We start from the raw sequence: 17,610 nt of genomic DNA on the forward strand, positions 1-17,610 counted from the left end.
AGGGCTCTTCACTCGGATTAAAGCCTTCTCTCCCAGACTGAATTGCCCACCCCCAACACCCCTCCTACAGAAAATTTGGAGTCCTCGCTTATTCCCTGGAAGCCCCTACCTAGTAGGGTGGTGAATTCATTATCAAACATGCAACAGTTTAGCGAAAACGGCAACATTTTGGAATAAATGACTGTAATGTGCGTCGTGCCTGCCACCCTAACTGGCGCCCATTTTGCAGCTCAGTTGCTCTCCCTGAAAGGAAGAGTATGCTTGGATTTCACCTTGGAGGAGGAAGAGTTCAGGCTGCCACAACTGGACTAGCACTTCTGAAGATCCCAAGGCGAGGTCCCGTGACCCCACCCCACCACACCACAGCAGGCTGCTGGAGTCCTGGGACCACCTGGGTCTGTGGCCCAAATCCTTCCTCCCTAAGGGGAGGGAAAGGGGTGTTCCAGCCGGGCGGGGTGGGAAGGGGTGTTTGGGCGGGATTGTGACATAAGATTGCCCTGGTGACATGGAGCAGATCTGGACCCAAGCCTAATAAAGGTGGCATAAATAGAGGTGTCATAAAGACAGGGCGGGGCGCATGCTTATATGGGGCATGAGCATCTTAGGGTTGCCAGAATGACTCCCGCTCAGTGCGCAGCACTCGCGTGTGTCATGTTCTGGCTGCGTTTCTGGGGCCCATGGCCCCTCCTCACGTGGCAACTATTGTGTCTACTAGTCAAGGAGACTCAGCCTCTGGAGTGGGTCAAGGACCCGCTCCAGCTGACCTCTAACCCCCTGGGGCCGCCTGAGCCCCGGTCTTCCCGCTCCTCCCATCTCCCATGGGAATCTCCCCATGCGCCCACTCCCCCGGCAGACCTGGGGGACTTTGATTACCTGGGGCCCTCTGCTTCCTCGCAGATGTCAGCCCTGCCCCAGGAATCGACTGAAAATTTGGTTCCATTCCTGGACACGGATTCAGCTGAAGAGCTGCCCCTGGGGCCAGAGCAGTTCTCCGCTGCACACCAGGATTTAAATGACAAGCTGACTCCGGAAGAAAGGCTCCCAGAGGTGGTCCCACTGCTGGACGGGGATCAGAATCAGACCCTAGTTCAGCTTCCTCGTCTCAAAAGTAAGGTTCCAACTGCAGATCTAGATCGGGCTGCAGGTCATCAGGCAGATGAAATACTTGTTCCGCTAGACAGTAAGATTTCAAAACCAACCACATTTATTGTTTCGCCCAAGAACCTGAAGAAAGATCTAGCTGAGCGTTGGAGCCTTGCTGAGATTGTTGGAATTCCACACCGATTATCCAAACCTCAGCGTGAGAAACAGACTTTGCAGGATGAATATTCGAGTATGGACACACTGTATCCCGGCAGCCTGCCTCCAGAACTCCGGGTGAACTCAGATGAGCCTCCAGGGCCCCCTGAGCGAGTTGGACTTTCTCAATTCCATCTAGAGCCGGAAACTCAAAATCCAGAGACCCTTGAACACATCCAATCCTCTTTACTCCAGCAAGAAGCCCCAGGGCAGCTTCCACAGCTCCCTGAGGAGGAAGAACCTTCTTCCACCCAGCAGGAGGCCCCAGCTCTGCCTCCAGCATCCTCTATGGAGAGTCTAACTCTACCGAATCGTGAGGTGACAGTTCAGCCTCCAGGTGAGGATCAAGCTCATTATAACTTGCCTAGCATTACAGTTAAACCTGCAGATGTGGAGGTTCCCATGACTCCAGAGGCTGAAAACGAGACAGAATCTTCCGAAGTCCAGCAGGAGTCCCCAGGTCAGCCTCCAGAGGAGGTGGAACCTTCTGCAACCCAACAGGAGCCCCCAACTGAGCCTCCAGGTCCTCCTATGGAGCTTGAACTTTCCCCTAGTGAGCAGGAGCAGCCAGCTCAGCCTTCGGAGTCTTCTGGGGAGGTTGAATCTTCTCCAGCCCAGCAGGAGACCCCAGCTCAGCCTCCAGAAGAGATGGAGCCATCTGCAATCCAAGAGGAGGCCCTAACTGAGCTTCCAGGTCCTCCTATAGAGGCTGAACTTTCCCCCAGTGAGCAGGAGCAGCCAGCTCAGCCTTCTGAGTCTTCTGGGGAGGTGGAGTCTTCTCCAGCCCAGCAGGAGGCCCCAGCTCAGCCCTCAGAACATCATGAAGTCACAGTTTCACCTCCTGGTCACCATCAAACTCAGCATTCAGATTTTCCCAATGTCTCTGTTAAGCCTCCAGACACGCAGCTCACCATAGCAACAGAGCCTAGTGCAGAGGTGGGAACTTCTCCAGTCCTCCAGGAGGCTACAGCTCAGCTCTCAGGGCCAGGTAATGATGTAGAACCTCCCACCATCCAGCACGGGGGCCCACCTCTGCCTCCAGAGTCACTGGAAGAGGCTGGACCTTCAGCAGTTCAACAGACTTCAGTTCAATCTCCGGAACCTGTTAATAATGAGAACCCCTCTCCAACCCAGCAGGAGGCTGCAGCTGAGCATCCACAGACCGCTGAGGAGGGTGAGTCTTCTCTAACCCAGCAGGAGGCCCCAGCTCAGACTCCAGAGCTCCCTAATGTAGTTGTAGCTCAACCTCCAGAGCATCATGAGGTAGCAATTTCCCCTCTAAGTCATGATCAAGTTCAGCTTCCAACATTGCACCATGTCACTGTTAATCCTGTGGATCACGTGGTTACCATGACTCCAGATTTCATTAATCAGGTTGCAATGTTAACCCAACAGGGGGCCCCAGCTCAACCCGTAATGTCCCCTGAGCAGTTTCAACATTTGAAAGACCAGCAAGACATTATAACTCAGCAGCTAAATAGACCTGAAAATTATGAACTTCCTCCAGTCCATAAAGAGCCCACAACTCAGCCTCCAACTCAGCTCTCGTCAAACTTTGAAAGTTCACTGAATGATGAAGCAATAGGTTCACCTCTATATATGTCACATCTAGATGTAGATATGGGGCTTACCAGACCTACAGCAGTCACTATGCGGGTACAACCTTCTCCAGTCCAGCAGGACAATCCTCCTGTTCCCACTGAGCAGGCTGACTTTTCTCTAGCTCAGCCTGACCTCCCTTCCCCACTTCTGCATCCTCCTGAAAAGACTGAATCTCCAGTCCAGCAAGAGGCCACAGCTCAGATTCCAGATTCCCCTAAGGAGGCAGAACCTTCTCCAGTCCAGCAAGAGTTCCCAGCTGAGCCACCAAAGCCCCCTAAGGAGGTTGACCCATCTGCAACCCATCAGGAAGCCTCAGGTCCTCCTCTGAAGTCCACTGAAGAGATCAGTCCTCCACTGCAGCAGGAGATACCAGTTCAGCCATCAGAGCCACCTGAGATGGTCGAGCTATCTCCAGTCCTACAGCAGGCCCCAACTCAACTTTTAGAGCGACCTAAAGAGGTAGAATCCTCTCCAGTACAGCAGGCAGTCCCTGCTCAGTCTTCAGACCCCCCTATGGTGATAGAACCCTCTCTGACCCAGCAGATGGCCCCGTCTTTATCTCCAGAGTTCCCTCAGGAGGTGGAACCATCTCTAACTCAGCAGGAGGTTCCAGCTCAGATTCCAGAGCCCCCTGTGGAGGCAGAACCTTCTCTGACCCAGCAGGAGGCCACAGTTCAGGCTCCAGAGCCCCCTAAGGAGGTAGAACCTTCAAGACAGCAAATGGTCCCAGTGCAGCTTCCAGAGCCGTCTAAGGAGGTTGCAGCTCAACCTCTAGCTCATGATGAGGTGACAGGCCCAACACCAGGTCAGGATCAAGCTCAGCATTCAACATTGCCCAGTGTCACAGTTCAGTCTTTGGACCTGGGACTTACCATTGTTCCAGAACCCACTATGGAGGTTGAATATTCTACACCCCTGAAGAAGACTATAGTTCCTGCAAAGCACCTTAAGGTGACACTTCCACATCCAGACCAGGTTCAGACTCAGCATTCACACCTGACTCAAGCCACAGTTCAACCTTTGGACCTAGGGTTTACCATCACTCCAGAATCCACGACAGAGGTTGAACTTTCTCCAACCGTGCAGGAGACCCCAACTCAGCCTCCTAAGAAAGTTGTACCCCAACTTCTAGTATATCAAGAGGTTACAATTCCAACACCAGGTCAGGATGAAGCTCAGCATCCAATGTCATCCAGCGTCACAGTTCAACCTTTGGACCTGAGATTTACCATCACTCCACAACCCACTACGGAGGTTGGACATTCTACACCCCTGAAGAAGACTCTAGTTCCTCCAAAGCACCCTAAGGTGACACTTCCACATCCAGACCAGGTTCAGACTCAGCATTCACACCTGACTCAAGCCACAGTTCAACCTTTGGACCTGGGGCTTACCAGCACTCCAGAGCCCAGTACGGAGGTTGAACCTTCTACAGCCCTGACAACTACAGCTCCTCCTCCAGAACACCCTGAGGTGACACTTCCACCTTCAGACAAGGGTCAGGCTCAGCATTCATACCTGACTCAAGCCACAGTTCAATCTTTGGATCTGGGGTTTATCATCACTCTGGAACCCACTAAAGAGGTTGAACTTTCTACAGCCCTCACGACTACAGCTCCTCCTCCAGAACACCCTGAGGTGACACTTCCACCTTCAGACAAGGGTCAGGCTCAGCATTCACACCTGACTCAAGTCACAGTTCAACCTCTAGCCCTGGAGCTTACCATAACTACAGAACCTACTACAGAGGTTAAACCATCTCCAACCACAGAGGAGACCTCAACTCAGCCTCCAGACCCGGGGCTTGCCGTAACTCCAGAGCCCACTACAGAGACTGGACATTCTACAGCCCTGGAGACGACTACAGCTCCTCGTCCAGACCAGGTTCAGACTCTGCATCGAAAACTGACTGAAGTCAGAGATCCACATACTGAACTAGAACCTACTCAGGACTCACTGGTGCAGCCTGAAAGTCACGCCCAAAATAAGGCTTTAACTGCATCAGAGGAACAGAAGGCCTCCACAACCACCAACATATGTGAACTCTGTACCTGTGGAGATAAGACGCTGTCGTGTATTGATCTCAGCCCAAAGCAGAGGCTCCGCCAAGTGCCTGTGCCAGAGCCCAACACCTACAATGGCACCTTCACCATCTTGTAAGGATCACCTTTCCCCAATTTTCCTCTGTGTCCTGCCTGACGTGGCAGCCTTTTCCTGGAGGCCTTCCTGGGCTTTCTTTGTCTCCCCAAGCCATCCTGACAACTGACTTTCTGCTTTCACCTTTGCTTGTCAATTCTCCTTTCTCCTCATTCTCCTTCATTCTCCTTTAATGTTAGACCCATTCTCCAGTCTTTTACTTTTACTCCAGTCTTTTGCTCCTACTCGTTTTCTTATCCATTTTTATTTAGCCCCATCACATCATTGCTTAACCGCTGCTCTGCTCCCATTTTTGCTTCACCCTCTTTACAGCAACCTTTCCCCCTCCCCATCTCAGTGATGAGGCTCTAAGTGGTTAAGAGTTGATTCTGGAGCCAGGCTTCCTGGGGTTGAACCCAGGTCTATTTTTAGCTTGGAGACCCAGAGCAAGTTATTCCGCTCTGTGACTCAGTTTCCTCACATTTCAACTGTGAGTTATGCTAGTTCCCATTTCATAGGATTGTTGTGAAATTTAGATGAGTGAATATATGAAACACTTCATCAGTGCCTAGCATATATAGGAGTGTTGGCTGTTAACATGATTACTCAGTCCTTTAGTTATGTCCACAACTCATCGTTGTCCCTGACTTTCTATATGTAGCACTTATTTTGTGTCAAACCCAGGGCCAAATATGCTACTGTCTCCAGAACATGAAAATGATAGGAGGGAAGAAAGATAATAGGCATAAAAAGGGAGGTTTATATAATTAATTACTAAAAGATAATGCATACAATAAGTGCTAGAATTTACCAGAATCTGTGATCCTTGAGGTGTGGAGATCAAGGAAAGCTACATGGATAAGCCAAAACTTTACTTGGGTCTTAAAGAGTAGCTATAATTTGTTAAATAGAAAAAAAATGGGAGTACAGTCTAGGCAAAGGCATTGCTACAGGTATGGTTGGAATTTAGTAGACCAATCTGGCTGCAAAGAATTAGGTGAGGGAGCAGTGAAGATATGATTATGTAAAACCTTGACTATCAGCTATAGGAGTTTGAAAGTTACACAGTGAGATATGGAAAGCCATTGAAAGTTTCCAAGCAAGAGAGATTAAATGATCAAAACAGGAGGATTATTTTATTTTATTTTGTTTTTTGCTTTATGTTCAACTGTAGACATGCAAAGGATTATTTTAGAATCCATATGTAATGTGTCCAGAAGGAAAAGCTTAATTCAGGGAGACAGAATAGAAAAGTCTCGCAAAACGTAGGAGTAAAGTGTGAAGGGACCAAATCAGGTCGGTTGTAATAAGAGTGGAAAGAAAAAGCCTAGGATGTTTCAACAGAGGGCAAAGCTTTGGTGCTACCTGGCATAGGGTTTCTTTCTACTTATTTATTGATAGTGATAAGCTTTTGCCCATTTTTTCTGTTGAATTATTTACCATTTTTGTATTGATTTGTAGGAGTTTGTTTAGGCACATAAGTGCTTTTGGATAAAATACTTACATTCAAAGTAATTAACTGGCACTGTCTGTCCAAGAGATGTGATAGATAGGAAGTTAAGCTTCCAGGAGATGCCTTATCATTTGTGCCAGTGGCTCGGCATTGTTTCTTGATGAATTGTGCAAACTGGGAAGCTGATAGCTCTGGAAATGAGAAAGCAGGTGTTATTTTCTGTTTCTGAATATCCCCAACAAGATTGCCATGATTCCTTTATTTATCCTCATCATTCTTTTCCTACCTATTCAAGGATGTAAACTGTGTTTCTTCACAGAAATTTCCAAGGAAACTATATTTCATACATTGATGGAAATGTATGGAAAGCATACAGTTGGACCGAGAAACTGTGAGTATATTCTCTCCAAATATGACAAAAAACTAACTGCATTGTAAGATCCTTCTCGGTCCAGAATTTTGAGGTCGGTACCTCTGAGAAAAGATATTTCCCCTCCATACCCCAAATCAACCTCTGTGGATTGCAATCCTTTGGTTATTTTAAAATTAAATTTGGTAGGCTCTCTAAAATAAGAGGCAATTTAAATTTATTTTTTATTATACAGATAGTACATGGTTATATTCTTTTTTTTCCTCTTTTTTTTTTTCAGAGACAGGGTCTTCTTACTTTGTCCCCCAGGCTGGAGTGCAGTGGCACAATCACATCTCACTGCAGCCTTCAACTCCCAGGTGCAAGTGATCCTCCCACCTCAGCCTCCCAGGTAGCTGGGACCACAGGTGCATGCCACCACGCCCACCTAATTTTGTATTTTTTGTAGAGACAGGGTCTTCCTGTGCTGCTTAGGCTAGTCTTGAGCTCCTGGGCTCAAGTGAGCCTCCCACCTTGGCCTCCTTAAGTGCTTATATTATAGGCATGAGCCACCACCCCCAGCCCGTGATTCTATTTTTAATGTATAAAAATGCAATAACAGGTATAACAGAAACCCTCCTTGTGCCCTACTCCCTCATCTCTGAGGTAATGCTACTCTGTATTTAGTATACATGCTTCCAGACTTTTCCCCATTTGCCTACATTCATATTTACATAAAGCAAAATAGATTTGCATGTGGTTTTTAAAATCTTTTTTGCTCTTTTTTTTTTTTTTTTTGAGACAGAGTCTCGCTCTGTCGCCCAGGCTGGAGTGCAGTGGCGCGATCTCGGCTCACTGCAAGCTCCGCCTCCCGGGTTCACGCCATTCTTCTGCCTCAGCCTCCCGAGTAGCTGGGACTACAGGCGCCCACAACCGCGCCCGGCTAATTTTTTGTATTTTTAGTAGAGACGGGGTTTCACCGTGGTCTCGATCTCCTGACCTTGTGATCCGCCCGCCTCGGCCTCCCAAAGTGCTGGGATTACAGGCGTGAGCCACCGCGCCCGGCCTTTAAAATCTTTTTTGTTTACATAAATGGTAACATTTTGCAACTTGATTCTTTCACTTCATGGTATCACTTACATGATATCATATGATAAGTGTATCACTTATATGATATGATATTCTTTCACTTCATGATTTCTTTCCTTCCCAGTACTCAGACGGTCACCCCATTCATTTAAACTCCTGCATAATCCATAGTCTGGATGCATCGTAGTTTATTTAATAATTCCCCCATTGATGAATGTTTAGATTATGCTTAGTTTTCTTGTTACATACATTGCTGCAATGAAATTCCTGTACATGCTTCTTTGTGAACATGGGCAAGTATTCCTGTAGAATAGGTATCTAGAGGCCGGGCGCGGTGGCTCAAGCCTGTAATCCCAGCACTTTGGGAGGCCGAGACGGGCGGATCACGAGGTCAGGAGATCGAGACCATCCTGGCTAACAGGGTGAAACCCCGTCTCTACTAAAAATACAAAAAACTAGCCGGGCGAGGTGGCGGGCGCCTGTAGTCCCAGCTACTCCGGAGGCTGAGGCAGGAGAATGGCCTAAACCTGGGAGGCGGAGCTTGCAGTGAGCTGAGATCCGGCCACTGCACTCCAGCCCGGGCTACAGAGCGAGACTCCGTCTCAAAAAAAAAAAAAAAAGAAAAAAAAAAAGAATAGGTATCTAGAAATGGAATTTTTGGGGTGAAGACTATGTAGATACAAAATTTTAATTGCCCTCAAAAATGTTGTGCCAACTTATTGTCAGCAGAATATGACAGCATTCATTTCCCCCACACCTTTCACCGCTGGGTATTCTCCAACTTTTTGTTGAAGTTATGCATGAATAAAAGGGATTCCATCCAAATTTGAATTTTTCTGATTACTCATACATTTAATTAAATATTATATGTTTATTGAACATTTGTGTTTCTTCTCTGAGTTTTCTGTCCTTTGTTCATTTTCCTGTTGAATTGTTTTATCATTTTCTTACTGATTTATAGAAGGAATTGGTTTAGACACATAAATGATTTTGGAAAAAATGCTTACATTCGAAGTAACATTTTTCACAACAGTTTGTGTGTGACATCATTAGTTCAACGTAGATAGCCAAGTCATGTATGAGTTCTAAATTAAAAATAAAACACATGCTAGGTGCGGTGGCTCACGCCTGTAATCCCAGCACCTTGGGAGGTCGAGGCAGGTGGATCGCCTGAGGTCAGGAGTTTGAGACCAGCCTGGCCAATGTGACGAAACACCGTCTCTACTAAAAATACAAAAATTACCCAGGCCTGGTGGTGGGTGCCTATAATCCCATCTACTTAGGAAGCTGAGGCAGAATTGCTTTATTTATTTTTTGAGATGGAATTCTGTTCTTGTCGCCTGGGCTGGAGTGCAATGGCGCAATCTTGGCTCACTGCACGTTCCACCTCCCGGGTTCAAGGGATTCTCCTGCCGCCGCCTCCTGGGTGGCTGGAATTACAGGTGCCCGCCTCCACGCCCAGCTAATTTTTATATTTTTAGTAGAGACAAGGTTTCACCATCTTGGCCAGGCTGGTCTCAAACTCATGACCTCAGGTGATTCACCTGTCTTGGCTTTCCAGAATGCTGGGATTACAGGCGTGAGCCACCACGCCAGACCAGAAGTACATTTTAAAAGCAAGAAAATTATTGCAAAAGTCAGGATAGTGGTTACCTATTAGGGTTAGTGAGAGGGATATGATTGGAAAGGGGCACTCTGGGGCTTCTGGAATGCTAGCAATGATCTTTTGTAACAATGTTTACATGGGTATCTGCTTTATAATTATTAAACTGAATATTTGGCCAGGTGAGGTGGCTCATGTCTGCAATCGCAACACTTTGGGAGGCAGAGACAGGAGGATCACTTGAGCCAGGAGTTTGAGACCAGTCTGGGAACAGAGTGAGACCCTGTCTCAGAAATTAAATTAAATTAAATATAAAGAACATTGATGTCCTGTGCACTTTATGCACATTGTAGTTCTCAAATTTTTTTGATGGGGAAAAAGTCTGAATAGCTTCACTTGCAGCCCCGACATGGTTCCATGTGGGGCTTTCATAATAAGGTTTAGGGAAAGAGGAGGAAATGGAGGTTCTGCTGATCTTGGTGCCATCCAGAGGTGGATTCTGAAAGGGATTTTGTGATCTAGAGAGGAGGCATGAAATATACAATTTGGTGGGAAGAGTGGGTAGCAGTGTGCTTGTGTGTATGTGCTTGCATATGTGTGTGTGTGTGTGTGTGTGTGTCTGTGTCTGTGATGGTGGAGAGAGATGGACACAAAAGGGAAAATGTAAGGAAAGGTTTGAATGAAAGCAGAGCAGATACCAGCATCTTGAAATGACCATGACCCAGCTTTCCCCCACATGCAGGACATGGTCCTGTGCAGCAAATAGTTGTACTTTGCATTTTAATCTAGAAATAACTTTTTCATTTTCCAGAATTCTGAATGAAAATTATTTGACTGAATTACATAAAGATTCATTTGAAGACCTGCTATCCCTCCAGTATTTGTAAGTTAGTTAATCACATTTATGAGTTTTTAGTCGTATTATCTGTAAAATGAATAAGGGGTTCAAATTAGATAATCTCTAAGATTTCTTCCAGCAATAAAATTCTGCAATTCTGTAAGTTTGTATAGGGTCTCAGCCCACCTCTAGTATTAGCTACCTCCTATGCATTTTCAGTTTTTAAATTATATAGACAAAATATAGCCAGAAAAAAATTTCACATGGTAATAAGATCTGAGCAGTGACTGACACCCGTATGAACCTTGTTTTATAAGTGTTCACACACCATCTTCTTCTATTCAATCTGCAGTCAGTAGATCAAATCTAATCTAAAGTCTATTTTTTAATAACCCATTAAGTTAAGAATGATTTTTGCATTTTTAAAGGACTGAAAGAAAAAAGAAAGAGAAATATGCAAGAGACATCATATGTGGCCCACAAAGCCTAAAATATTTACTGTCTGTCCTTCACAAAGATTTGAAAAAGTTGGTTTAGTAGGATGAAAGGAATTAAAGTTAACTTCAGATTGTTGCCTAAAGGAGAAGAAAATATAGACCACCTACATTCATTGGAACATCATTAATCCAGAATTTTTGGTAACTTAATTGGAATTAAATTAACATTTAAATATTTAAAATCAGCTGAATTATATAAATAATATTATCAAGAATATTGAGCTACCAAGAGAATAGACTGGTATTAAGGATTTCAGTTCAGGTTTTTTTTTTTTTTTTTTGGAGACGGAGTCTTGCTCTGTCGCCCAGGCTGGAGTGCAGTGGCCGGATCTCAGCTCACTGCAAGCTCCGCCTCCCGGGTTTACGCCATTCTCCTGCCTCAGCCTCCTGAGTAGCTGGGACTACAGGCGCCCGCCACCTCGCCCGGCTAGTTTTTTTGTATTTTTTTTAGTAGAGACGGGGTTTCACTGTGTTAGCCAGGATGGTCTCGATCTCCTGATCTCGTGATCCGCCCGTCTCGGCCTCCCAAAGTGCTGGGATTACAGGCTTGAGCCACCGCGCCCGGCCCAGGAATTGTTATATTAAAACAGATGTTTAAAATCATGGTAAAGTGGTAGAGCTAGAAATGTTTACATGAAGTAAGCATGTCAGAAATGCCCCTGACTCTTCACTAATTACGAAATAACTATCTCCCCAGCCCTGTTACTAAGGGATACCTGCATAGTATTTCTGTCTGTTTAGAGACAAGAAGATACTATGTTCATTGCTATGAAAGCTTGATTCTTATCCTTTGTCCATAGAGGTGTGTATGTCATTAATCCTTATTAAGTTCATCAGTGATGCTCTTTTGAAAACATATTCTTTCAAATGTAGAAGGCTTAAGGAAAGTGGGTGTAAAGACCCTCAAGTGGATGCCAAAGTGCTACAGAGACCATGAAGTAATAAAACTACGTTTCCTTTAAAATAGTCATTTTCCTTCTACTCACTCCCCTAGCCATTCATTCATTCATTCATTTATTATTATTATTATTATTATTATTATTTTATTTTATTTTTTTTTGAGATGGAGTCTCACTCTGTCATCCAGCCTGGAGTGCAGTGGCGCAATTCGGCTCACTGCAAGCTCCACTTTCCGGGTTCACGCTATTCTCCTGCCTCGGCTTCCCAAGTAGCTGGTACTACAGGCGCATGCCGCCTCGCCTGGCTAATTTTTTGTATTTTTAGTACACTTGGGGTTTAGTACATTTGGGTTTCACTGTGTTAGCCAGGATGGTCTCCATCTCCTGACCTTATAATCCGCCCACCTCAGCCTCCCAAAGTGCTGGGATTACAGGCGTGAGCCACCGTGCTGGCCAGCTATTCATTTATTTTACAAATATTTGAATTTACTTTATTTCCATGTGTCAGTTTTAAACATGGTGTGCAATGCAGATGAGCAAAACCTAGTCCATGCTTTCAAGGAGCTCATGCTCAGAAAAAATGGGATGAAAAATAACTACATTAAGAAGAAATGGATGTGGGCACTAGGAGGGATAAATTGTTTCTGAAGCATAGAAGAGGGGAAAATGACTTCAGTTTGGACCAAGGAAGATGTTACTAGAACAATGCCATTTGAATTGGACTTTGAAGGGCCATCGTGTAATATCAGACAGACATTTTGGGGAATATATTCTAAGCTTGCAAAAGGAAAATGGGAGAAGGGCAAAGCGCAGGAAAGTGTTCGAGGAATGCCATGAGTACCTGTAGAGTACAAGGAGGGAGAGTAGGAAATTGGAGCCAGATCTTCTAGGGCTTTGAATGCCCAGCTGAGGAGCCATCATGGGGAACCATGTTACCGCAGCAGTGCTATAGATAGATCTGCATCACAATCACTGAGTCGGCGCTTTAGAACTCAGTTCCGGACTCCGCCCTCGTGGTTACTGATTCAGTTGGTCTAGAGTGGGACCAAGAATTTGCATCTTCAATAATTTCCCAGGAAATGCTGGTCTTTGCAAACCACTTGTGAAGAGTTTATCTGATGACTGTGTGCAGGATAGTTTAGGAAGGGAGAGACTAGAGATGGAGACATCAGCCAGACAGCATTATTCCATCCAGGTAAAGAGGGAGGGAGGCCGGGCGCGGTGGCTCACGCCTGTAATCCCAGCACTTTGGGAGGCCAAGGCGGGTGGATCACGAAGTCAGGAGATCGAGACCAACGTGGCTAACACAGTGAAACCCCGTCTGTACTAAAAATGCAAAAAATTAGCCGGATGTGGCGGTGGGCGCCTGTAGTCCCAGCTACTTGGGAGGCTGAGGCAGGAGAATGGCGTGAACCTGGGAGGCAGAGCTTGCAGTGAGCCGAGATCGCGCCACTGCACTCCAGCCTGGGCGACTGAGTGAGACTCCGTCTGGAAAAAAAAAAAAAAAAAAAAAAAAAAGAGGGAGGGACAGGCCCCATCACTGTATAACTGACAAAATTGCTTTCATGAATTATTAAAGCAATATAAAACTGGGAGGCTGAGGCAGGAGAATGGCGTGAACCCGGGAGGCGGAGCTTGCAGTGAGCTGAGATCCGGCCACTGCACTCCAGCCTGGGCGACAGAGCGAGACTCCGTCTCAAAAAAAAAAAAAAAAAAAAAAAAGCAATATAAAACCAAAAATGAATTTCTGGTAATATGATAGAAATTAATATGATTTGAATTAGTTCAAAGTTATGTATTAAGTAAAGGGGTAACTTCCTTTCAAATGATGTGAAAGGATGTCTTTTATTTCTTCTGATACTGAACTGGCTTAGGAAAACAGACCTAAACTAGGAAGGTGTATAAATGTGAGGCTATTCATTTTAATATTAGAAACTGTATATAGAGATAAAAACTTTGAGCTTATAGTCTAGGATTTGATGAGATGACAAAAGGGCATCTAATCAAGTCTACTGCTGTCAGGAAAAATTCATTCCAAAGTCTATTAAGTTGTATATTTTATTTATTAAAACTATGAAGGTGAGACTCTAGGAGAGGTATGGGCAGGGTTAGGGGCTCTGGAAAGTTCAAATACAAGTCCAGACGTTTAGAGTTGAGATGAAAAATGTGTATTCAATGTTATTCTAAACTCTTGCTGTTATTCATACTAATCTACATCTAATAACTTACCAAGGCAATATTTTCCTTTTATTTTTCCTAGAGATTTATCCTGCAATAAAATACAGTCTATTGAAAGACGTACATTTGAACCACTACCATTTTTGCAGTTTATGTAAGTTACAAATGTAACTTTATTACATTTGGAATTTTTATAAAACTTAATTATAAACCTCTTTACTATTCATTTTGAAATATGATTAAAATTTGACCAGTAGAAAGGTACTAAAATTATAGCGCAAATCCTTTTTGTCTCTAGCAAGGATTCTTGTGAGAATTATTACACAGATCTTAGTGAATCATCAGAGAGCAGTGGTTCTCAGCTGATGTGATTTTGTACTCAGGTGACATTTGGTAATGTCCAGAGACAGTTTTGGTTGACAAAACTGTGGGTGTGCTCCTGGCATCTGGTGGGCAGAGGTCAGAGATGCTGCTAAACATCCTCCAAAGTATAAGACTAAACATCCTCCAAAGTATAACACAGACCCCCATGGGAAAGTTATAGAGTCCAAAATGTTGATGGTACTGAAGTTGTGAAATCCTGTTCTAGAGAACTAAAGATCACTTCACACAGGTATTTACTGAGCATTCACTGTTTTGTAGCTAATGCACCACATGTGCAATGCTAAAGTATAAATCATAAGCCAGTATCTTCCACAGTGAGATTTCCTTAGTGCATACAGGAAGGATTGAGGTTATGTTCCATCCTATGTAAATTAGAATCACAGCAAATGATAAATGTTCTGAAATAATTTTTTTTTTCCTTTGGCTTATGCCTTTTTTTGTAGAAATCTTGGTTGCAATTTACTCACAGAACTGAGCTTTGGAACATTTCAGGCCTGGCACGGAATGCAGTTTTTACACAAGTTGTAAGTGAAATAGAAGATGAATACAAGTAACCAACTATATTGTATAAAAACTCATACAATTATTGGTTAGCTGGGTATAAGCCCATTATGAACTCTGAAAAGTGTGTCTTAAGATCCATTTGTTTTTCTCAAATGGGGAAACTAAGGTACAAAGAGGCCTAGAGACTTACATAGTTTATATATGACTTGCTCTGCTTCTCCTAGTTCTGACCTATGGCATGGTCAAGAAAAGGCATCAAAGAAGTGACCCTCAAATTAGCCTTGTTGCTGGGCGGGGTGGCTCAGGCCTGTAATCCCAGAGCTTTGGGAGCCGAGGCGGGCGGATCGCCTGAGGTCAGGAATTCAACACCAGCCTGGCCAACATAGTGAATCCCCATCCCTACTAAAAATACAAAAAAATTAGCTGGGCATAATGGTGCAGTTTTTTGCTCCCTGGAGGGCTTTGTGTAAGCTTCCTTCCTTGCAGCTAAATGTTGCAGACATTTAAGCAGTTAAAAACTCTGCATATGAGCAGGAATCAAAGTTAAATCCAAAGTGTAGGGCCGGGTGTGGTGGCTTATGCCCTCCACCAGAGAACAGGCTCATTAGGTCCCTCCACCAAGAGTATTTAGGTAGCATCAATACAAATGGCTTAAACTCACCACCTTTACTAAGCACTTTATATACTGTGAGGCCCTCATAAGAATCTGGTGGCCGGGAGCGGTGACTGATTCCTGTAATTCCACCACTTCTGAAGGCTGAGGTGGGTGGATCACTTGAAGGCAAGAGTTCAAGACCAGCCTGACCATCATGGCGAAACCCCGTCTCTACTAAAAATACAAAAATTAGCTGGGCATGGTGGCGGCCACATGTAATCCCAGTACTCAGGAGACTGAGGCAGGAGAATCACTTGAACCCAGGAGGTGGAGGTTGCAGTGAGCCAAGGTCATGCCATTGCACTTAAGCCTGGGTGACAGAGCAAGACTCTGGCAGAGATGGGATTTTACCATGTTGGTCAGGCTGGTCTGGAACTCCTGACCTCAGATGATCTGCCCACCTCGGCCTCCCAAAGTGCTGGGATTACAGGCATGAGCCACCAGGCCCAGACAGTAAATGGAAACTTTAACTCAAAAGAAGGAAGGAAGGGAGGACGGGAGGAAGGGAGGGAGGGAGGGGCGGAGGGAGGGAAGGGAAGGAGGGAGGGAAATGAAGAAAGAGAAAGACAGAAAAAGAGAGAGAGAAAGAAAGAAAGAAAAGAAAAGTTTTTAAAACCGTAAGGTTAAAGTAAACCCTTTTTCTTCATACAGATTAAGCACATGAGTTCAGATTACAGATTTGCTTCTTAATAGCTTAGTGACCTAGGACAAGTTGTGTAACCTCTCTGTGCCTCAGTTTCCTCATTTATAAAATAGGGCAATAATAATATCTACCACCTAAGATTATTGTGAGGATGAAATGTGAAATGCTGATCACAAGTACGTAGCAGCCTAATAGATACTCACTGTAATAATTACTATTTTTATAATTTCTGCAAAAGTACAGTGATGATTCTTGGGTTAACCTAAAGGGTGATTTTCTTTTATTTCTTCCTGTTTCTTTTCTTTTTCTTGCTCACTTTAAAGAATTAAAAAGAAAATAGATTCCCGCGTTTTGCAATAAAAATTCATATCAAAATGAATTTATTCATTTTATTGACATGTAAACAAAATGTCATTTGTTTATTCAATAAACATTTATTAAATCCGTAGTAAATTTCAGACATTATGCCAGGCACAGGGATGACAATGACAATAAGATGCGGTCTCTGCCCACAAGGAGCTGATAGTCCAGGAGACTGACAAGTAGACAGGTGATTACATGCAGTGTAACAAAGGCTGTGATGTCATACAAGAAGACAAGTGGGAGTATGTGATGGGAGTATGGTTTTGACCCGTTCCTTCTCTTAGATTTATCCCTTTTTCTTTGGCTATAAAGCAAAAGAATTGGTCCTTTTTTTTTTCCTTAACTGTGCAAATTAAACCATAAATTTGAAAAACTTTATAAAGATAAAAGGCAAGCAGTCAGGTACAGTGGCTCATGCCTGTAATCCTAACACATTGGTAGGCCGAGGAGGGTGGATCACCTGAGGTTAGGAGTTCAAGACCATTCTGTCCAACATGATGAAACCCCGTCTTTACTAAAAATACAAAAATTAGTTGAGTGTGGTGGCGGGCACCTGTAATCCCAGCTACTCAGGAGGCTGAGGCAGGAGAATTGCTTGAACCCAGGAGGTGGAGGTTGCAGTGAGCCGAGATGGAGCCATTGCTGTCCAGCCTGGGCTACAGAGCAATACTTCATCTCAAAAAAAAAACAAAAACAAAAAACAAGAAAAAAAAATAAAGAGCAAGTTGAATTATGGACGAGCAACTTGAATTATGGAGGACACTAGAAATAGTATTTCCTACAGAGTCAGGTCTTCCTACCAACATAGTCACTTCTAGGGTTTTTGACCTGAAAAGTTCTGTGGCATATTTTTTCTTTGCTATCCACTTTTTGTGTGTGTGTGTGTGTGTTTTTTTTTTTTCTATTTCTTCACCTCTTTCTCTCCTCTACTTTATCTTCTAGAGACCTAGGTAGTTCCCAAAGGAATAGTGCTTTACGAAGTCTAATGGTGATTTATTAGGTAAAAACAGAATTTTTTTTTTTTTACCTATAAGTTCCATACCAAAATATGAATGTAAACTTTTTATGCAGTTTCACACATTGAAAATGTAGGCAATTTTAATTTCATTGCATTTTTC

The 17,610-nt window shown here is 44.2% G+C and overlaps 1 protein-coding gene across 17 annotated transcripts in view; it reads left to right on the forward strand.

Annotated features, from left to right (window-relative positions):
* LRRC37A (leucine-rich repeat-containing protein 37A3) overlaps positions 1 to 17,610 on the forward strand; it is an 82,496-nt gene that overhangs the window by 27,824 nt on the left and 37,062 nt on the right. For 3 of the 17 annotated variants that reach the window (XR_013406979.1, XM_077972164.1, XM_077972163.1), the window contains exons 1-6: positions 586 to 5,057; positions 6,810 to 6,881; positions 7,141 to 7,251; positions 10,343 to 10,414; positions 14,026 to 14,097; positions 14,771 to 14,851. Coding sequence is in view for 14 of the 17 variants with exons in the window: in XM_077972164.1 (XP_077828290.1) it covers positions 586 to 5,057; positions 6,810 to 6,881; positions 7,141 to 7,251; positions 10,343 to 10,414; positions 14,026 to 14,097; positions 14,771 to 14,851 (4,880 nt within the window). In the remaining 3 variants the exon portion in view is untranslated. Of the gene's footprint in view, positions 1 to 229; positions 396 to 585; positions 5,058 to 6,804; positions 6,886 to 7,140; positions 7,252 to 10,342; positions 10,415 to 14,025; positions 14,098 to 14,770; positions 14,852 to 17,610 lie in introns of those variants that run through there. The other 14 variants (XM_077972168.1, XM_028836947.2, XM_077972165.1 and 11 more) reach the window with 10 other exon arrangements.

The sequence above is a fragment of the Macaca mulatta genome, chromosome 16, assembly GCF_049350105.2.
Source record: "Macaca mulatta isolate MMU2019108-1 chromosome 16, T2T-MMU8v2.0, whole genome shotgun sequence".
Lineage (NCBI taxonomy): Eukaryota > Metazoa > Chordata > Mammalia > Primates > Cercopithecidae > Macaca > Macaca mulatta.